The 22,480-nt window shown below is 42.6% G+C and overlaps 1 protein-coding gene across 3 annotated transcripts; it reads right to left on the reverse strand.

Moving 5' to 3' along the window:
• Positions 1–774: 774 nt before the first annotated feature.
• On the reverse strand, positions 775–21,936 carry LOC106566673 (dystroglycan 1). Of its 3 annotated transcripts, none has more exons than XM_014134933.2 (3): positions 21,709–21,936; positions 8,427–9,022; positions 775–5,349 (listed from the first exon to the last, which is right to left on the reverse strand). In XM_014134933.2, exons 2-3 carry the CDS (start codon positions 8,799–8,801, stop codon positions 3,046–3,048), a joined length of 2,679 nt encoding a protein of 892 aa, XP_013990408.1. In that variant the 5' UTR covers positions 8,802–9,022; positions 21,709–21,936; the 3' UTR covers positions 775–3,045. The 3 variants fall into 3 exon arrangements, with proteins under 3 accessions (XP_013990408.1, XP_013990409.1, XP_013990410.1); XM_014134934.2 differs by having other exon boundaries at positions 21,436–21,715; XM_014134935.2 differs by lacking the exon at positions 21,709–21,936 and adding an exon at positions 21,155–21,295.
• Between the last annotated feature and the right edge of the window lie 544 nt (positions 21,937–22,480).

Genomic DNA, 22,480 nt, shown 5'->3' on the forward strand with positions numbered 1-22,480 from the left:
GCAGGGTCACTCCATTTGTGGTTTCTCACAAAAGGACAACATTTAGTGCTAAAGGTACAAAAGACCTGCAGGTTTAATTCAACCGCCAAAGTAGGGCAAGCTTAATATGGGCCAGCTCCTCTGGTTTACAGTAGCTCCACATTGATACACATCTTTGTTCAATGTGTATGATGATTAAATTATTCAGATTTTCATTCATTATACCTATTTGTAACCTGTTCATGTGAACATAAGAGGTTGTGCAGCATTAGGCCCTTGACAACCATCCTGGGTACCAGTCCTTTTAGATATCATTCCACTCCTGTCATTTGCCAAAGACAGGAGTGGCAAGGAGTGAAACATTAGCTAAAAAGACTGGTACCCAGTTTAATCAAAAACGAGCAGATGGTACGTGTAGCTACACATATGTTTAGGATTATGAAAAGTAATAAGAGACATGATTTAAAATACTGCTAGCTAGATTGTGGAGCGAGAAATGTGTTGCTGATTCATTCAACCGGAAGAGATTCTCATCAGATATTGATCCCAATCATGATTGTGACTGACATTCTGAAACATAAAATGTCTTAACTACACATACTGTAATATATATTAATCTTCTAGACATTAACCAGAGCTAATAACCCAATCTCATGGAAGTGTTAATATATGAACTGTGAGAAAATGTTTACAAAGCGTGAAATAGAAGAAAATGATAACGTGATGAAATCACACCCAATAGTGATCCAATTAATTTCACAGAGGAAAAAGTGACCAAAGGGAAAATGCAGGGTCTTTGAGGCTTTACAAATAGTAGTACATCTTTATTAATATATTTTCATAAAACAATTTGAGACCGTATCAAAAATTCAGTAAAAACATTAGATTTTTTTCCCCCTCACCATTTTTCCTTATGGTGATATCAGATATGAAACCTACATTATTCACTTGTCTTCCTCCCACATCGTATTCTTTACAGGATGCAATATTTTCAGTGATGGGAAAGTCAACTTTTTTTGCCCCTTCAAACTATGATTTAAATTTATGACATCGTGACGAATCTAGACAAAAAAAATTGAGAATAAAATTTCCCTCCCACTAGCATAACTCTACTGATAAAACACATTAACGTTATGAGATCTTCAGTTTCACAGGCACACCATTATGTACATACACTTGTCTCACAACTGATGATGACTGAGAGACTAACGATACAGTGCAGCAGCATAGAGGCAGAGAGCACGGATATTGCAGAACTGTACGTTCCCCCTCACTTTTCTTATTTCATTTACTTAATAAAAGTTAAGGTTATTTTCTCATTGTGATAAAATCTCTTCTGCAACAGACCTGGTCCAAGGGAGACCTGAACCCCAAAACTTACATCAACACTAACAAATAATTGATCAATCTAGTAGCCTAATGATTTACTTCCATCAGCTCACTCTGCTGCCTAGTTACAGCATCTCATTGACCCAGCATTATGATGAAAAAGAAAACAGGAATACTTTGCTTTATCACTACCTTGGCAACCCTGGAATAGTACAGTGCCTTCAGAAAGTATTCATACCATTATTGCACATTTTGTGTTACAATTTTAAAAAGATATTTTTTTCTCTCTTCCCCTTCACCCATCTACACACAATACCCCATAATGACAAGTCAAAACATGTTTTTAGAGATGTTTGCCAATTTCTTAAATTTAACAGACATCTCATTTACATACGAATTCATACCCCGGAGTCAATACATATTAGAATCACTTTTGTCAGCAATTACAGCTGTGAGTCTTTCTGGGTAAGTCTAAGAGCCTTGTACTCAGGACATAGTCAAATTTCTTTGCCACATTTTTTGCAGTTTCACTGTACTGCACATTTTTCTCCTAAACATATTTAGGGTTGCCATAACAAAGGGGTTGAATACTAAGACAAGACATTTCAGCTTTTCATTAATTAATTTGTAAAGAATTTTAAAAAACATAATTCCACTTTGACATTATAGGCTAGTGTGGGTAAGCCAGTGACAAACTAAATGTAATCAATTTTAAATTGATGCTGTAAAAAGTCAAGGGGTGTGAATACTTTCTAAAGGCACTGTATAGTGATCTCTCTGTTTCAGGGGCAAGATCAGCGGCAAGTTAATACACCGATGTATATTGACGTCGTTATTCCTCCTGTTTTGTAATCCTCTTACATTAAGAAGTGTGGTCACTCACTATCAGTCTATGATTTACTTGTTGATCAAGTACAGTACCTGTATAGCAGAGGATATTTCAGTCCCATTATGCATTAAAAAAATTTAAATAAAAAAAAAAACGTCCTTTTTAGGCTACCAGTTAGAATGTTCAGTTCTGCCAGATAGAAAGGGCTAGTTTTATTAGGCGTCTGCACCAGTGAAAGTTTTACACCTGTTATTTTTAAGAGGGGATAAAAAGTAAAAGAAAGAAAAAGGGTAACATTAAGAGGAGAATATAAAATGTAAGGTTATGATGTAAATAAACGATGGTTTCATGTTTTTAGTTTGACTTTGTCTTAGATGACCTTCTAAAAATAACAGGAGCAAAATCTTAGTAGAGCTAATCCAAAGACCAATAAGTGATACTGTAATTGGTATAAAGATGAACTTTGTGATTGAGAGCCTACACGTCTGTTGTCATGGTGACATTTGCTCCAAGGCCTCTGCAGCCTACAGTCTCTCTCGCTTTTGCATTATTTTCTATACAATAGAAACAGTACATCTTCAAAGATAAAAATCATTATTCTTGGCAAGAACAGATAAAAATAAAAAATAAAGATTACGCAAGAGTTGAAAGCATAACTATGAAGGACAACAAAAGAAAGAGAGCTGGCGTTTACAAACGGTCTCTGTCCAGTTTTCCTGTGCCAGTGTTAGACTTATACAGTACGTTATCCATAGTGGTCACTTATACAGATGTGGTCGTCTACTCCGGCTATGTCAAAGCCATCCCACTGTACAGTGTGTAAAATCCTTCCGGAAATTGTTTTCAAACAAAAAAGTCACCACAGCTCCCCCTCTTCCTCCATCCCAAAGCCAAGGCACCTGTAAGCGTTAGGGAGGCACGTAGGGAGGTGGTGACCTGTATGATGTCATGTTCTTGGGGCGGGACCCTTTCCCCTCGATGGGGACGGTGAAGGGTGGCGGGGGCTGATAGGGGGGTGCGTTGGGGTCATCATCATGGTAGATGGAGTACTCCTCCATCAGGAGATCCTGGTTGAGCAGGGTGCTGTGAGGGCCAGCCATGTTGGGGTACTCTGGAGGGGGCAGGGGTGGCTTCTCCTCATGCAGGATGAGGGGGATACTGGAGGACGGGGGAGACTTGGAGTCGTCCAGCTCATCTGCAAAGATGATGGGCACGCCTTTCTTGATAAAGGTAGCCTGCTCCTCAATGCTCATCTTGCCCTTGCGCTTCTTGCGGTAGCAGACCATGGCGATGACGCCGGCAATCAGCAGTAGCGCCGCCACCACCACAGCTGGGATAACTGTGTGCAGGTAAACATCGTCACTGGTGCTACGACCAGTGCCAGGGGAAGGAGTGGCTGGAGGGGGAACAGGGATGGTCACTTCTCCTGGGGGCACGAAAGTGTAGGTCTGGCATTTGTTGGTGCCGCGGACGGAGATGTTGATGGGTTTAAAGTCCGGCTCCATGGCATTGGAGAAGGCCAGAGTGGGCCTGCCCTGGGGGTCGGAGATCTTTCTGCTGAGGACGGTGATCTGGTCCTTGGGACAGGGGCTCTGCTGGAGGCTGTTGTTGGTCCACTCCACCACGATGGAGCCCTTGGTGATACTCCGCAGGGTCACTGTGCTGGTGTTCCGGTCACCCAATGCATACGCCAGCTTCTTAGTCAGGAGGATCTTTTTGTGGACGTTGTTGGCCAATGTCTTGGGCTCACCATGGAAACGGGCGGCAAAAACAACGGAGGGCTTATCGGTGGACAGCCAACGGTTGACATGCACCTCAAAGGCATCTATGGTGCTCATGCCTGCCTTGTCGGTGGCCAGCATAAAGTACTCGTGTTTGCCTACGTGTTCTTTCTCTGGGAGACCGTACAGGAGCTGGATGGTGCTGTTAAACTGGATCCAAGAGGTCTCGCTCACCACTTCGTTGTGGTTCTTCCTCAAAGTCAGACGCAGCTTGTCCGTGGTGCCGTCCTCTTTGTCGAAGAAGGTATCTGGAGGAATCTTCACCTCAAAGTAGGTCCCGACCCAGGCATTCACCTCGTCGATGGGGTTGCGAAGCTGGGGCTTCTCGTTGTTGTAGTCAGGAACAGGAGACAGAGGGGTGGTGCGTCTGGGTGGCTTAGCCGTGGTGGTCTTAGGTTCTCTGGGCACTGGAGTGGAGGTTTTTGCCTTCTTGGTTTTCTTGGTGGTGGAGGTCTTTGGCCTTCTAGTGGTGCTTGGTGGGGTGGGAAGTGCAGTAGCCTCTGGAATAGCAGGCCGGGTCATAGTAGGCTGGATGGGGATGGTACTGGTGGTGCCCAGGACCCTAGTAGGCTGAGGAGCCCCTATAGTAGGAGTGTGGGCTATCTGATCTCTCAGCCTGATAGTGGGCTTCACCGGCAGGGGCAAGGGTCCACGGACAGGAGGAGCAGAGCTGTCAGTGGCTGGGGAGATGGAAGGGGATGTGGGGCTGGGAACAATTCGAGTAGGGGGCTCAGGGTAAGTGGTTGGGGGGAGCAGGGAGGGTACAGGGGTGGGGGTGTTTCCCAGCTGCCTCCTGACCCGTTTCACCAGGTGGGGTTTCTTGTTGACGATGTGCCAGCCCACCACTGGGTAGCCTAGCTTGGACGACATGGACCCATCCTTGGCAGGCGATTGGACGCTGTTGATGTTCGGAATGTTAGACTGGTCCAGGGCGCAGCCCAGCTTCCATGACAACAGGGCCCCATTCTCCACCACCTTCTTGGCATTTCCGGGCCCAGCCATGAAGGCGGACATGTCAAACAGGCGGTTGTTGACGACAGGGACCACCCTCATGTGCTCCAGGGGGACACCAGAAAACTTCTTCATGCTGGCCAGCAGGCCTACCCTCTGATGAGCGTTCATCTTGGTGAGGTCGGCATCCAGGATGATGGTGAGAACAGTGACGGGCTCCTCACTGCCGCAGGTGAATGGCTGGAGGTTGTTGGCCTCAGCCTGGAGAGCCAACAGGGCTGGCTCAGTGTCGGCCCACTCCTCTGGGTGCACCTCAATAGAGAAGACCTCCAGACCATGGCCACTGTTTATCATCTCAGAGCCAGAGAGGGAGATATGGTGGACACCTCTGTCCTGCTCCAGGGCCAGGCCTCGTAAGATGCAGCTCCCTGTGGCCCAGTTCAGCCAGGAGGGTAAGCTTTCCTTTCCCACCTCAGTTAACTGCAACAGGAGAGAAGAAAGGTTTAGAGATAGGGGAACGTTATGGCTCATAGATTAAAAAAAACTCTGAAAGGACAGGGTGTTTCACACAAGAGGCCGATCCTGACAATAAAAACCTATCCAACTATACAGTAATCTTAAGGGTATATCAGACAGACCTGATGTGGAAAACTCAGTCTCACATTTTTCATTGACTCATTTCGTCCATCTGTACTGCGGTCTCTACCGACCCTTGTTGAAGTGAGCAGGAAGCTCTGCTCCCAGTGAGCCCCTATTCACAAAATGACAGCCGCCTGAGTCCTCTCCCCTTCATTTTGAGACATTATGATTTGTCAGGATATTATTCCCAATAATACAAGGAGCCAAAAATAATCTTCTAATTCAAACTCCAAGGAACAAATTGCACAACAGCCAAATAAAAATCAGAATTGACACAGTGAGAGAGAATGTACTGAGAGGCATAAATATTATGCATATGCATTCCATACATAGCATTGAAAATGTAAATATTTGGCTAGTTAAGAAGCATAAGGCTAAAACAAATTGCTGCCACAGAATGAGCTAGCCTAGAGTATGTTTAATATCCAATAGAAATCATTGCAGAAGGGTTCAAAATGTCCATACAAGCTTGGGGAGGAAAAACTGAATAGGAAATAGAAGAGAATGAAAGGGTTGGGGTTATGTAAAGTTAAGCCTATTGGGCAGGACTACAATGCTGCCCAAAAAGGCTTTGTTTCCTCCATTCTCCATCCACACAGATTGAAGACAATTTTCTGTTCAGCTGTAATAACTGTTCCCAAAATCCGAAGAGAATTTGAGAGATGTCTGTTATGTGCAAGGTAACCTCCTCACATTGCTATTTCAACATGGACAGGAAGACTGAAAAAGGCACTATTGTGATCAAGCCACTGGGCACAAAGGATTACAAAAATGAGGTAGAGGAGCATACAGAGTGACATGTTGAATGTTATACACCGAGTGCACAAAACATTAGGAACACCTTCCTAATATGGAGTAGCACCCCCTTTTGAACAGCCTTAATTCATTGGGGCATGGACTCTACAAGGTGTCGAAAGAGTTCCACAGGGATGCTGGCCCATGTTGACTCCAATGCTTCCCACAGTTGTATCAAGTTGGCTGGATGTCTTTTGGGTGGTGGACCATTCTTGATACACACAGGAAACTGTGCATGAAAAACCTAGCAGGGTTACAGTTCTTGAACCACTCAAACGGATGCGCCTGGCACATACCATACACTGTGCAAAGGCACTTCAATCTTTTGTCTTGCCCATTCACCCTCTGAATGGCTCACATACACAATCCATTCTTTAATCTGTCTCCTCCTAGTCATCTACAATGATTGAAGTGGATTTAACATCAATAAGGGGTCATAGCCTTCACCTGGATTCATCTGGTCTGTAGGTCATGGAAAGAGCAGGTGTCCCTAATGTTTTGTTCACTCAGTTTAACTTGGGTTGCAAAATTACAGGAACTTTCAATAAATTCCCTCTTTTATGAATTTCCTCATTCTATGAATCCTCCAACCAGGATTTCTGGAAAACCAGGGAATTTATTGAAAGTTTCTTGAATTTTGCAACCCTACATATAAACTGGCATATTACATCATATAAAGGAAGTCAAACATCTGAGCAGCTTAAGGTCAAAGTTACATTGCATACATGTATTCAATGGCACGATCGCATTCAGGACATCATACATTTCATTGAAATACAACGGTACACAAAAAAGGTCCGTTCTAGAGAGCCCTGTTCAATCAAAACCGATAACCAGGTTTCCTAACGTCGGTAAAATACAAACTTCACTCCTTCAGCACAGAAAATGATGAACCTAAAAAGTAACTTCTATTGCCAACTATGTAAAAATAGCCTACATAAAGCCACCAAATGAAAACATTGCAGCCTGCAGGTAGAAAATATTCAGATAAAAATAAATATCCAATAAATCAAATAGGCTATGAGGAGCCAGTCTGCAACAAACCTGAAACATTGTATCAACTATTAACTTGGGTCCAGCCCGACACTTGCACTAGCAAACTTGCAAAATTGCATAAAATATTCTTGGCCCTCAGTTTCCCCACCAGTGAGCTCAGGACAGAAAACTGTAGGCTATTTGCACAAGGGATAAGAACCAGTGCTTGACTTGGGCAAGAACTCACTGGAGGCGAGTACCGGCACATCAAATGTTCTACTGCTTGAGCTCCTGTTCCTCTTATAGAATACTAGCTCAAAAGTATTGTGGAGCTCCTGCACCTAAATAAACAGTACCAGCACCCAAAATGAGTACTTAATCTATTTCAGTCCAAGTCAAGCACCAATAAGAAATAATCAGGTAGCACTATTTTATGACATTTCCATTGGATCAGACAGCATGACATTTTTCTCTTTCACGCTGAGTGGTTATCAAAAGGGAGAGAGCTGGAAAGATTTTTCAAATGCATTGAGCTATACAGAGCCTTCTGCATTGTTACGACATTTGTTCCTAGGCCGTCATTGAAAATAAGAATTTGTTCTTAACTGACTTGCCTAGTTAAATAAAGGTAACATTTAAAAAAATCCCCACCCTCCACACGGAGCCTCCTACCACATTTACCCCAACCTCCACACGGAGCCTCCTACCACATTTACCCCACCCTCCACACGGAGCCTCCTACCACATTTACCCCACCCTCCACACGGAGCCTCCTACCACATTTACCCCACCCTCCACACGGAGCCTCCTACCACATTTACCCCACCCTCCACACGGAGCCTCATACCACATTTCCGGATCAAGCATAAATTAGCTTTTAGTCTAGGCCTTCGCAATGGATTAGTTCACTGAGATGGGCGCAAATATATATGTGTTACTGCTCAACTAAAACAATCTTGGTTGACCGACAGCTTAACGACCAAACAATCGACCAGTCGACTAATTGGGGTCAGCCCTAATTATTACCATCAGTGTTCATCTGGACATTACAGTGGTGGTTTGATGATCACCATTAGATCCACCACCAGTATGTGGGGAGGGACACTATATTCAATCAGCAGTAACGTCCTAGTCATGACAATGCTTACCTTAACATTGCAACTGCCATTCTTCGCCCTGGGCGGAATCCTCAAATGGAATCCCTGGCCTACCACCGCTGAAGAGTCAGGGATTCCTTCAGGGGCCACCTCTGTGACCGCAGCCAGGGATTGTGGGATACCCGTGGGAGGTCCCTCTGTGGCTACAGAGGCTGCAGTCTGCAGGTCAGAGAGGACAGAGGTGTGCATGGAGGCTTCCAGGTCCACCGACAACATCTCCCCCAGGCCCTCCACCAGTGGTCTCCCAGGCACACTGCCCTGGACCAGGGCCACCAGTAGCCCCAGCACCAGGGGGATAGTCCTGCCTGGGGGAGGTCTGGTTCTCCCCACACTTCCACAGTCCCAAACGCTCTGTTTACAGTGCATAGTGGTAGGCCTATGTGTTCCCCGCCTCCTCCTTAGGACAACTTCAGGACCACATGCACTGGAAATCAGAGTGATGGAACGATAGTGGTGGGTTGGTTCCTCTGGATGTTTGTCTTTGTTGATAATTAATGAGGTTTTATTTTGTGTTTCCTTTGTCGTCTTCCTCTGTTATCCATGAAGAGAGATGTGGCAGGTAGTTAGTCAGCCATGTTAGTCAGCCACTGCAAAGAAAGAGAACCAGTGTAAGAACCTGATATCATTTTTTTAAATTAATAAACTCATCAAGTGTTATTTGCCTCCACAAAAGACCTCTCAAGCTTGTGGGGGCGAGTCCATTTTTCAATACTATATAATAACAAAGGAATTCTCTGCACCCATTGTGTTGGGTTTTACAAAATATTGAGCGCAAAAGAGTTTTAACTAACAATATTTCAATGCAATGGTCCATGAAGTGGGCGAACGTAACAATGACAAAACAAAACGACTGGGGCAAAACTGAGTGCTAAAACATATTTTTCATTCCCAGGATAGAGACGTTTGTTTTTTTTGCCTTTATCAGATCAGTTATGAACTAGCAACCTAGTGGGAGGCCTGACTAAATGAACAAGCAGAATCTAAAAACAGGCTTTGATACAGAAGACCAAGCATGAAGTAGTATTCTGATACAGACAGTGCCATAATTATTTGCTAAGAGGGGATGTGAATCTCCCACTGATCTCTTCGCACGTCATGGAGTTTTCAGAAAAGCAGTTCTCATGAGATGGCAGGCAGAGTCAAAGGTCGTTTGTCTTGGTTGTAAGTTTTAATTAGGTGCCCTGGGGGTGGGAATTAGAGCCTCCACTGTGCTGACCCAGCCAACCCCAATTCTGTAACGCTGAGAGACGGGCAGTACAGGGTCGGCCAATCGCCTGGAATCCTAATGCCAAGCAAACATATGAGCTGACGTCACAGCCTCAGGACTATAACAGACAATTTTTCGCAGGAGAATTTGAATGGAAATGAGCATTTATATAGCCTAAATGGGAAAATTCCTATTTACAACTGACAGCTGTTATTGCCTGGTTGTACTCTTCCTATAGGTCTCATTTTCTCCATTCAGTCGGGTTCAGCGTGAACTTATTCAGAAGTAGGATTGCAAAGGGCCGTAAACTTCCCGGTAAATTTCCAGAATTTTTCCATGGGAAGTTAAGCCTGGGAATGTTTCTTAAATTAATTTTAAAAAGTTTGCTTATAAACTAGAGGTCGACCGATTATGATTTTTCAACACCGATACCATTTATTGGAGGACCACCAAAAAAAAAACGATACCGATTGAATCGGCCGATGTTTTTATAAATATATATTTTTTTGTAATAATGACAATTACAACAATACTGAATGATCACTTATTTTAACTTAATATAATACATCAATAAAATCTATTTAGTCTCAAATAAATGAAACGTTCAATTTGGTTTAAATAATGCGAAAACAAAGTGTTGGAGAAGAAAGTAAAACTGAAATATTTGCCATGTAAAAAAGCTAACATTTAAGTTCCTTGCTCAGAACATACGAACGCTGGTGGTTCTTTTTAACATGAGTCTTCAATATTCCCAGTTAAGAAGTTTTAGGTTGTAGTTATTATAGGACTATTTCTCTCTATACCATTTGTATTTCAGATACCTTTGACTATTGGATGTTCTTATAGGCACTATAGTATTGCCAGCCTAATGTCAGGAGTTGATAGGCTTGAAGTCATAAACAGCACAATGCTTGAAGCACAGAGAAGAGCTGCTGGCAAATGCAGGAAAGTGCTGTTAGAATGAATGCTTACGAGCCTGCTGCTGCCTACCACCACTCAGTCAGAGTGCTCTATGAAGTCATAGACTTAATTATAATAACACAGAAATACGAGCCTTAGGTCATTAATGTGGACAAATCCAGAAATCATCATTTCAAAAACAAAACATTTATTCTTTCAATGAAATACAGAACCGTTCCGTATTTTATCTAACGGGTGGCATCCCTAAGTCTAAATATTGCTGTTACATTGCACAACCTTCAATGTTATGTCATAATTATGTAAAATTCTGGCAAATTAATTACGGTCTTTGTAAAGAAGAAATGGTCTTCACACAGTTCGCAACGAGCCATGCAGCCCAAACTGCTGCATATACGCTGACTCTTCTTGCACAGAAGGCAAGTGGCACAATTTCCCTAGTTAAAAGAAATTCATGTTAGCAGGCAATATTACCTAAATATGCAGGCTTAACAATATATACTTGTGTATTGATTTTAAGAAAGGCATTGATGTTTATGGTTAGGTACACATTGGTGCAACGACAGTGCTTTTTTCACAAATGCGTTTGTTCAAGCATCATGTTTGGTGAAGTAGGCTGTGATTCAATAAATTAACCTGTTATGGCTAGGGGGCAGTATTTTCACGGCTGGATAAAAAACGTACCCGATTTAATCTGGTTACTACTCCTGCCCAGTAACTAGAATATGCATATAATTATTGGCTTTGGATAGAAAACACTCCAAAGTTTCTAAAACTGTTTGAATGGTGTCTGTGAGTATAACAGAACTCAAATGGCAGGTCAAAACCTGAGAGATTCCATTACAGGAAGTGGCCTGTCTGACCATTTCTTGAACTTCTTTGCCATCTCATTCAATTACAAACGATCTCTGCTCTCACGTGACACTTCCTACGTCTTCCATAGGCTCTCAGAGCCCGGGAAAAAACAGAATGTCGTCATCCCAGCCCCAGGCTGAAACACATTATCGCCTTTCTCAAGTGGCCGATCAAGGGACGTAGGCGCGTGCAATGGCCGCCCCCGTCTTTGTGATTTTTCCTCTGTTTGCCGAAAAGGAGATTCCCGGTCGGAATATTATCGCTTTTTTACGAGATAAATTGCATAAAAATTGATTTTAAACAGCGGTTGACATGCTTCGAAGTACGGTAATGGAATATTTAGAATTTTTTTGTCACGAATTGCGCCATGCGCACGACCCTGATTTACCATTTCGGATAGTTTCTGGAACGCACGAACAAAACGCCGCTATTCGGATATAACGATGGATTATTTGGGACCAAACCAACATTTGTTATTGAAGTAGCAGTCCTGGGAGTGCATTCTGACGAAGACAACAAAGGTAATAACATTTTTGTTATAGTAAATCTGATTTTGGTGAAGGCTAAACTGGCCGGGTGTCTAAATAGCTAGCCCGTGATGGCTGGGCTATGTACTTAGAATATTGCAAAATGTGCTTTCACCAAAAAGCTATTTTAAAATCGGACATATCGAGTGCATAGAGGAGTTCTGTATCTATAATTCTTAAAATAATTATGCTTTTTGTTAATGTTTATCGTGAGTAATTTAGTAAATTGTTAGTAAATTCCCCGGAAGTTTGCGGGGGGTATGCTAGTTCTGAACGTCACATGCTAATGTAAAAAGCTGTTTTTTGATATAAATATGAACTTGATTGAACAAAACATGCATGTATTGTATAACATAATGTCCTAGGTGTGTCATCTGATGAAGATCAAAGGTTAGTGCTGCATTTAGCTGTCTTCTGGGTTTTTGTGACATTATATGCTAGCTTGAAAAATGGGTGTCTGATTATTTCTGGCTGGGTACTCCGCTGACATAATCTAATGTTTTGCTTTCGCTGTAAAGCCTTTTTGAAATCGGACAGTGTGGTTAGATAAAGGAGAGTCTTGTCTTTAAAATGCTGTGAAATAGTCATATATGTTTGAAAAATTGAAGTTTTTGTATTTTTGAGGAATTTGTAATTCGCGCCACGCCTATCATTGGATATTGGAGCAGGTGTTCCGCTAGCGGACCGTCTAGATGTAAGAGGTTAACAGGCACCGCATGGATTATATGCAACGCAGACTACTAACTAGATAAACTAGTAATACCAACCATGTGTAGTTAATTAGTGATTATGTTAAGATTTATATTTTTTTTAAAAACAGTTTAATGCTAGCTAGCAACTTACCTTGGCTCCTTGCTGCACTTGCGTAACAGGTAGTCAGCCTGCCACGCAGTCTCCTCGTGGAGCACAATGTAATCGGCCATAATCGGTGTCCAAAAATGACGATTACCGATTGTTATGAAAACTTGAAGTTGGCCCTAATTAAAATCGGCCGTAATTAATACGCCATTCTGATTTAGTCAGTCAACCTGTATTATAAACAGTGAACCTTTGTGGGATACACAAGGAAATTCTAGGTCTTGTAGCATATTTTGGCTAAACTAGCCCCAATTCAACGAAATTGCAACCCTCTGCATGCACAGTGCATTCTTCCATCACATGTGCAGTGCACTCTTCCATCACATGTACAGCTGATTCTCAAGATCTTGCACACTAATGAGATGCTATTGAGCCCACACTACTACACTGTCTGAGCAAAGGACTACATGCTTTCTGGTAAGTTTTGATTACAATACTGGGTGGGGTGAATATATTTTATATGGCATACATGATTTTTTTGTTAACTAGTAAATAGAAGCCTACAGCAAAGTGTGTTTAAATAATTTCTAACTGAATTTATGCTAGTTAGTTTTTGCTACCATGTGTGTTTTAGCTTGCTTGAGCCTGCTAAAAGTGTTAATTCACCCGTTTCCATACATGTTAAAACATTTACCTTACAAAGGAGTTGTTTAATCTAACTGCTTAACTATTTATGTCTTTGTCATTGTTATTTTACTCATTTTTCCCCTAATCTTTACAGGAAAATGCCACAGGCACTATCTGATGTGTGGAGACATTTCACTAAAGCTAATAAAGATGTGTACATTTGCAAATACTGTGCCAAATCACATGTGAAGAATGCAACAAAGACGCCGAATCATCTGGCCAAGTGCATAAAGATCCCTCGGCACTCACAACAAGGAACCTCTGACAAAAGTCCCTCTACTTCTATTCGAGGTGAAAATGACGATCCAGACACCTTATCGATAGCAACAGCTATAGAGGAAGGTAGTCAGAAAAATGCTGATGAATGTCTTGCTCGAGCTGTGTATGCAACTGGTTCACCTCTGATGCTCACAGGCAATGTGTATTGGAAGAGATTTCTGAATGTTCTTCGCCCAGCATACACCCCTCCAACCAGACATGCTTTCTTTACTACGTTGCTGGATGCAGAGTTCAACAGAGTTCAAGTGAAGGTTAAGCAAAGCAGAGAAAGCAGACTGTATAGCAGTCATCTCTGATGGGTGGTCGAATGCTCATTGGCAAGAAATAATTAACTACATCTCCACCCCTCAGCCAGTGTTCAACAGGAGCACAGACAAGGGACAACAGAAACACCGGTCTCTACATGGGCAATGAGCTGAAGACATTCAATGACCTTGGACCACAGAAGGTATTTGCACTGGTGACAGACAATGCTGCAAACATGAAGGCTGCTTGGTCTAAAGTGGAGGAGTCCTACCCTCACATCACACCCATTGGCTGTGCTGCTTATGCATTGAATCTGCTCCTCAAGGACATCATGGCACTGAAAACAATGGATACACTCTACAAGAGAGCCAAGGAAATGGTTAGGTATGTGAAGGGTCATCAAGTTATAGTAGCACTCTACCTCACCAAGCAAAGTGAGAAGAATAAGAGCACCACATTGAAGCTGCCCAGCAACACCCGTTGGGGTGGTGTTGTCATCATGTTTGACAGTCTCCTGAAGGGGAAGGAGTCTAAGAAATGGCCATATCACAGTCTGCCGATACAGACAGCCCCATCAAGAGGATCCTCCTGGATGATGTATTTTGGGAGAGGGGTAAGCAGCCTGAAACCTATAGCAGTAGCCATTGCACAGATTGAGGGAGACAATGCCATCCTGTCTGATGTTCAGACTCTGCTTGCAGATGTAAGAGAAGAAATCCGTACTGCCCTGCCCACTTCACTGTTGACACAGAGGAAACTGCAGTTCTGAAATACATGAAAAAGCGTGAAGACTTCTGCCTGAAGCCCATACGCGCCACGCGTACATGTTGGACCCCAAGTATGCTAGCAAGAGCATCCTGTCTGGTGCAGAGATCAATAAGGCCTATGGTGTCAATCACTACCATGTCTCGCCAACTTGGCCTGAATGAGGGCAAGGTTCTTGGCAGTCTGGCAAAGTACACTTCCAAGCAAGGGCTTTTGGATGGAGATGCAATATGGCACTCGTGCCAACATCTCATCAGAAGGGACTTTGTGGAGCTGAGGCTCTTTCCTCCATTATCCTCCAAATCCCACCAACATCAGCCGCCTCAGAGTGCAACTGGTCCTTGTTTGGGAACACACACACACACACACACACACACACACACACACACACACACACACACACACTCAACAGGCTGACAATACAAGAGTTGAAAAATTGGTGGCCATCTGGACAAATATGAGCCTGACGAGCCATCCTCAACAAGATTGGAAAGTGACAGTGAAGATGAGGCCTCAGAGTGATGTTGAAGAGGTGGACATTGAGGAGGTCCAGGGAGAAGACATGGAAGCCTGAGAAGAAGACAACCAAAGCTTTAGTTTCTAGACTATCATTTTACAGATGTATGTTGAAAACGTTTTTGGGAGATGCGATGGATCTTTGGGGATCATTCAATATTCCCTTTCTTTTGTTGTTCAGTGAAATCATCCTGTGAAGAGTCAACTAATATAATTAAAGTTCAATTCGTAACTAAATTGTGTTTTTTATTTCTATTGGAAGGATTTAATAATTTGCAATGTCTACTCATGCTAAGGTAAAAGGTTATCATTTGTCTCCATATATGGTAAATATACTGCTCAAAAAAATAAAGGGAACACTTAAACAACACAATGTAACTCCAAGTCAATCACACTTCTGTGAAATCAAACTGTCCACTTAGGAAGCAACACTGATTGACAATAAATTTCAAATGCTGTTGTGCAAATGGAATAGACAACAGGTGGAAATTATAGGCAATAAGCAAGACACCCCCAATAAAGGAGTGGTTCTGCAGGTGGTGACCACAGACCACTTCTCAGTTCCTATGCTTCCTGGCTGATGTTTTGGTCACTTTTGAATGCTGGCGGTGCTTTCACTTTAGTGGTAGAATGAGACGAAGTCTACAACCCACACAAGTGGCTCAGGTAGTGCAGCTCATCCAGGATGGCACATCAAAGCGAGCTGTGGCAAGAAGGTTTGCTGTGTCTGTCAGCATAGTGTCCAGAGCATGGAGGCGCTACCAGGAGACAGGCCAGTACATCAGGAGACGTGGAGGAGGCCGTAGGAGGGCAACAACCCAGCAGCAGGACCGCTACCTCCGCCTTTGTGCAAGGAGGAGCACTGCCAGAGCCCTGCAAAATGACCTCCAGCAGGCCACAAATGTGCATGTGTCTGCTCAAACGGTCAGAAACAGACTCCATGAGGGTGGTATGAGGGCCCGACGTCAACAGGTGGGGGTTGTGCTTACAGCTCAACACCATGCAGGACGTTTGGCATTTGCCAGAGAACACCAAGATTGTGCTCTTCACAGATGAAAGCAGGTTCACACTGAGCACGTGACAGAGTCTGGAGACGCTGTGGAGAACGTTCTGCTGCCTGCAACATCCTCCAGCATGACCGGTTTGGCGGTGGGTCAGTCATGGTGTGGGGTGGCATTTCTTTGGGGGGGCCGCACAGCCCTCAATGTGCTCGCCAGAGGTAGCCTGACTGCCATTAGGTACCGAGATGAGATCCTCAGACCCCTTGTGAGACCATATGCTGGTGCGGTTGGCCCTGGGTTCCTCCTAATGCAAGACAATGCTAGACCTCATGTGGCTGGAGTGTGTCAGCAGTTCCTGCAAGAGGAAGGCATTGATGCTATGGACTGGCCCGCCCGTTCCCCAGACCTGAATCCAATTGAGCACATCTGGGACATCATGTCTCGCTCCATCCACCAACGCCACGTTGCACCACAGACTGTCCAGGAGTTGGCAGATGCTTTAGTCCAGGTCTGGGAGGAGATCCCTCAGGAGACCATCCGCCACCTCATCAGGAGCATGCCCAGGCGTTGTAGGGAGGTCATACAGGCACGTGGAGGCCACACACACTACTGAGCCTCATTTTGACTTGTTTTAAGGACATTACATCAAAGTTGGATCAGCCTGTAGTGTGGTTTTCCACTTTAATTTTGAGTGCGACTCCAAATCCAGACCTCCATGGGTTGATAAATTGGATTTCCATTGATTATTTGTGTGATTTTGTTGTCAGCACATTCAACCATGTAAAGACAAAAGTATTTAATAAGATTATTTCTTTCATTCAGATCTAGGATGTGTTGTTTAAGTGTTCCCTTTATTTTTTGGAGCAGTGTATATCCAATGTAAAAAACTTCTACATTTAAATGGTATTAATATTCATTTGCATATATTTCCGCTAATTCCCATATATTCCAGTTAATTCCCACGGAAAGTTTCCACCTCTGAATATTCTCCAAAATGTGCAACCCTATTCAGAGGGATCTTTAAAAGCCTGCCCTTACAGTACCTTTCAGAAAAGCCAATTAAAAGGGGATGAGAAAGTTCAGCACCACAGACAAGCACAGCTTTGATTCCCCTTTGGCCTGTCTGACACTACAATATTCATTCTGCCTTCATCAAACCCCAAAGGCAACTGATAAGGCTTACCATACAAATGGATCTAAGCATTTTCTTTCCCCTTTTAAAAACACATGCCAACATCATTCAGCATCTGTAAAGAAACTAAAAGAGAGAAGGGAGGGTCAGGATCCCTGGTCTGTTCACTCTGCTCCGCCGGCCTGGCTAACGCTGCTCGGAGACCAAACACTGTCATCACATTGCTTTAGAGATCAGACGTGATCGATTGCAGAACCTCAACTTAGATGCAAAGTCAGCAAATCGTCTAAAGTTAGGGCTAAGTGTTTTCCAAGGGAGCCTTCACTCATAGCGACTCAGTCGATCATTTGAGTGGGGAATGAAACGTTTAAAGTTTTTAGGCCTATTCATTCAATATTTCAGTTTTTTTTTTAACCCCCTTTTTCAATCTTGTCTCATTGCTGCAACACTATGCATTTCGCTAGAATTTTTGCATCACAACAATGAAGTGTAAGGGGACACATTTTTAAAATGGACTGGATCTTTAATTTTACCCCCCTTTTCTTGATATCCAATTGCGATCTTGTCTCATCGCTGCAACTCCAACGGGCTCGGGAGAGGTGAAGGTCAAGTCACGCATCCTCCAAAACATGATCCGCCAAACCGCGCTTCTTAACATCCGCCTGCTTAACCCGGAAGCCAGCCGCACCAATGTGTCGGAGGAAACACTGTTCAACTGACAACCGGAAGTCAGCCTGCAGGCACCTGGGCCGCCACAAGGAGTCACTACAGCGAGATGAGCCAAGTAAAGCACACCCGGCCAAACCCTCCCCTAACAATGCTGGGCCAATTGTGCGCCACCCTATGGGACTCCTGTTCACGGCCAGTTGTGACACAGCCTGGGAACGAACCCGGGTCTGTAGTGACGCCTCAAGCACTTGCAATGCAGTGCATTAGACCGCTGCATCACTCAGGAGGCCCTATATTTCAGACTTTTAATGTCAGTTATACCCCATTTACATACTTTCTAAATTTTAAAGAGATGGATCGCTCTACAGAAACAGGTAGAGATGGATCTCACTACAGAAACAGGTAGACCATTGACAACAAAAAGCACTGCCGCTTTTGCTGTAGAAGGAGATTGTTATGACTAGATCACCAGCTGGGTAAGAGGGAATGTTCCATTAAGCCCCATCCACAGGGTTCCTTTGCTCAGCACTATCCTGCATATAATCTGCAATGCTGGATGCAGGCAGGAACACGCACCATCTGAAATGCATGGCTTATTTTTTATTTTATTTACTGCTGCAAGGGCAGCTACACATTTCTGAATTGCTGATGTTGCCTAATTTGAAGCAATTGTACAATTGGCAAGTTCTTAAATCCCTCTTTGGCTAAGTAGTCAGTCATCCACTTTTCAACATGAGATAATTGAACCATTTGTTTGACCAGTAGATGTCTATGGTGTTTTGGTTCACTACCCACCATTTCTGAAGCTGTAAACCATGACAGCTGCAGCTTAATACTCTGAACTAGTTAGTCATCCTCATTTCACCTAAAACCAGAGTCTGATCTAATGACTTATTCCATAACTCTGAGACATGCAGATGTAGATTAGAGCAGATGTAGATTAGAGCAGAGATCCCAATCAAACCACTACAACCAGAGACAATTCTATGGTCTGCACTCTCCCTGTACACTCCCTCCTTGCATGAGGCCCTCTCCTCCCTTCCGCTAGGAGCCCCTGACTCAGAGCAGTCTGAATAGAAAACACTGTACAGTCACACTTTCTATTGCTACCTCCTTAAGAGAGACAAGGCCAAGCAGGCAGGGGATGGCCTACATTAGAAAAGGCTGGTGAAGTCCACATAAAAAAAAGAGAACAGGCCTACATAATGGACTGCTAGGCTCGATCATCCAATTCACTTTCCCTCTATGTAACAGCACAAACAAGTAACACATCTGCCATGTTTACATAAAACAGTGTTTATATTTGAAACCGCCAATACCTACACCTTGCAATAATCTACACAGGCAAAAAGCTATTAGTGCGACAGTGTGCATCAAAGTGAGCTCGCCACTCACTGTGGCCTAGATTATATTATGTTCCAATTTCCTGAACATGATTCAATCATGTGTTCAAACCAAGGATTCATTTCAAGGCCCATTTCCCAAACAAACAAGAAAAGTATTTGATGTGTTTCTGTTCGCACCATACCTAGCTACAGTGCAATAGCAAGGAGGAATATGATGCAACGAAAACAAACACAAAAGCAGTGAATTTCTTAGTTTAAATGGTGAAGACTTGGTGAAGACTTGTCAGTAGATTCTAACATTTTCCGTTATAGCCAATACCCAACAGTCGTGCCATCCCTGAGAACATAGATCTTTGACATAAACCCTAGTTGGAAGCCTTAGTTAGCCCTGTCTTGGAAATTTGTTAAACGTCAGGTGTTTAAATTCAACAAAAAGCCAAGGAGCACCTAACAAACAAACTATCTTCGTAAAATTGATACTTCTAAGAATGCAAAGTTTGGTAAGGTTGCAATTAGGGAACATTTTCATTTTTGGAAGGTCTGTCAGTAGCCTAAATCACAACCAAACAGCTACTATATCTCAACTCCTAATACAATAACATAGAATAATTGGTTCAACTAACTTTAAACTAAAATGAAGTCTTTTTTTTATAAATTGAAAAAGGCAGTGTGGCAGAGCAAATTATGTTAGGCCTTCAAAGCCTTGTGAAAGGTATAGCAAATGTTATTACCATGCTGACAATTTCCTAACATATTTGCAGTCAGAATAATACAACCCTGTTCCTCCCCATGTAGAAAGGATGTCTGCTCCATCCAGTTCCAACCAAAGAGGAAAAGTTTACATGAAATGATATCCGTAATTCCTCTTCACAATCATTTGCAGTGGAAATAACTTGAAACCATCCAAAATAATTAGGCCTCAAATGCACAGTGGCATTCAGAGCAAATTGAATTGACGTATCCAACGTCCACCAAAGCAGCCACTGGATAGTACATGATCTGAATATTAAACATTTCCACAAGACAAGCTTGCCTTGCAATCTCAGACGATTGGATGTTCCCTCTGTTACCCAGTCAGATCCCAACCACTGAACAACATAGATGAAAGTAATTTAGTAAGCTAGTAAGTAGGCTATCCAAATGTTGACCTTCGTATAACGATATGTACGATATGTAGGCTAAGTGTAAACGGGGAAATGTATTTTAGCTAATGTTGCTGTGAAATTCAATCAAGCAGCAATCTAATGTGATTGAAATTATAAGACAGTAGTCAGTAGCCAATATGACAGGGGAAGTTGAACGAACAACTAATTTAGTTAGCTAGTCAGGTCTGAAAGCCAAATGATCAACAGTAGCAAGATGAGACAGTGTGGCGTAGTCTAGTACTACTAACGAGTTACTTAACGTTACAAAGTAATAAAGGTCCCCCGTATTTAAAATATGAGCGCTAAAAACACATTAATATTCGCCATAGCTGCTGTTAAGACAGACAATATTCACAACACTGGCAAACAAACATAACTAGCTACTAAATTAGGTCAACTAGAATGTTAGCAGAATAAATAATTGAACCTTGAATTATCGAAAAGGTCCGGATACGAAAAAATAAAAGGCATTCTGTCATTCCATTACAAGGAGGGCCCTGCCTGCCCCGTTTCGGGTGGTATGCTAACTAGCTAGCTACAGCAAGCTAAGTAGCTAACTAGATAACGTTAGAGAAGCAGGCCATTGCTAGCTAGCTTTATTGGACTTCAACATATTACAGACACTTACAAAACATCAGTCGCAAAGCAATCCTTCCAACAGTGATGATACATTTAACACGAACGGATTGTTTTAGTAACAAATATGCAAAGAACCGCAAGCCGACACGACCATCACAGCGCTCGAGCGACATGCACCTGTTCTAACCGAACGCGGAAAGGGACTCGCGGTTTTAGCTAGTCGTGTGTTCGATCTAGGCTCGAGCTGCACTAAAACCCTACCTTGCCCAATGTAGCTAGTTATTAGTTAGTTATTAAAAACAGACAATTGATTCAATAAAAAATACGAACGTTTGCCTCCTTTTCTCCCGTTCCATCCATTATTTTAAGATGTCGACGACGAGAACCGAAGAATGACCACTGTTGTTAACCTTCCGTCGAGAAGATGCAGTAGAAGCTAGTCTCGATTAATCGAATGTGCTAGCTAGTCTTTAGAATGGATGGTGACGAAACACACTAACAATTTAGGAAATAAATGACACTGATGAATAATAAAAACGGATTGCTTTTGTTTATTTAGAGAATTTGCTATTATACTGAGAGATAAATAATCATAAAACTGACCTTGTTAATTTAGGTAAGAATGTTTCCTCTTTTCTCCCTTTCAGTTCCTCATCGGTGTGAAAAGAAAACTGCGATAAACTCAAAAACCTAAATAGCCATCGTTTACGCGTTTAGTGTCACTAGAAATAAAGACAAATTGGTAGGCCAACCCCGAAAAGTCGCCGCTATCCATCCCCCACCCTGTTCTTGGATCTTCAGGTTTGTTATAATCTCACATAACTCCTCCCGTTTTCAGATTCGCACCCTAATTTGCAGTGGTGGAAAAAGTACTAAATTCTCATACTTGAGTAAAAGTAAATATACCTTAATAGAAAATGACTCAAGTGAAAGTCACCCAGTAAAATACAACTTGAGTAAAATTATAAAAGTATTTGGATTTAAATATACTTAAGTATCAAAAGTAAAAGTAAAGGTAGAAATCATTTCAAATTCCTTTTAAGCAAACCCGACAATTTTCAACTTTTTTCTATTTACTAATAGCCAGAGGCACAGTCCAACACTCAGACATAATTTACAAACGGGGCATTTTTGTTTAGTGAGTCCGCCAGATCAGAGGCAGGGGATGACCAGGGATGTTCTCTTGATAAGTGTATGAATTGGACCATTTTCCTGTCAAAATGTAACGAGTACTTTTGGGTGTCAGGGAAAATGTATGGAGTAAAATGTACATTATTTTATTTAGGAATGTAGTGAAGTAAAAGTAAAAGTTGGCAAAAATATAAATAGTAATGTACAGATACCCCCAAAAAACGACTTAAGTAGTACTTTAAAG

The sequence above is a fragment of the Salmo salar genome, chromosome ssa13, assembly GCF_905237065.1.
Source record: "Salmo salar chromosome ssa13, Ssal_v3.1, whole genome shotgun sequence".
NCBI classification, from domain to species: domain Eukaryota; kingdom Metazoa; phylum Chordata; class Actinopteri; order Salmoniformes; family Salmonidae; genus Salmo; species Salmo salar.

Coding starts and splice junctions, on each gene's coding strand:
- LOC106566673 (XM_014134933.2), bottom strand. CDS start 8,801: ATGCACTGTAAACAGAGCGTTTGGGACTGTGGAAGTGTGGGGAGAACC. Junction 5,350..8,426: donor ATGGCAGTTGCAATGTTAAG/GTAAGCATTGTC, acceptor CTCCTGTTGCAG/TTAACTGAGGTGGGAAAGGA.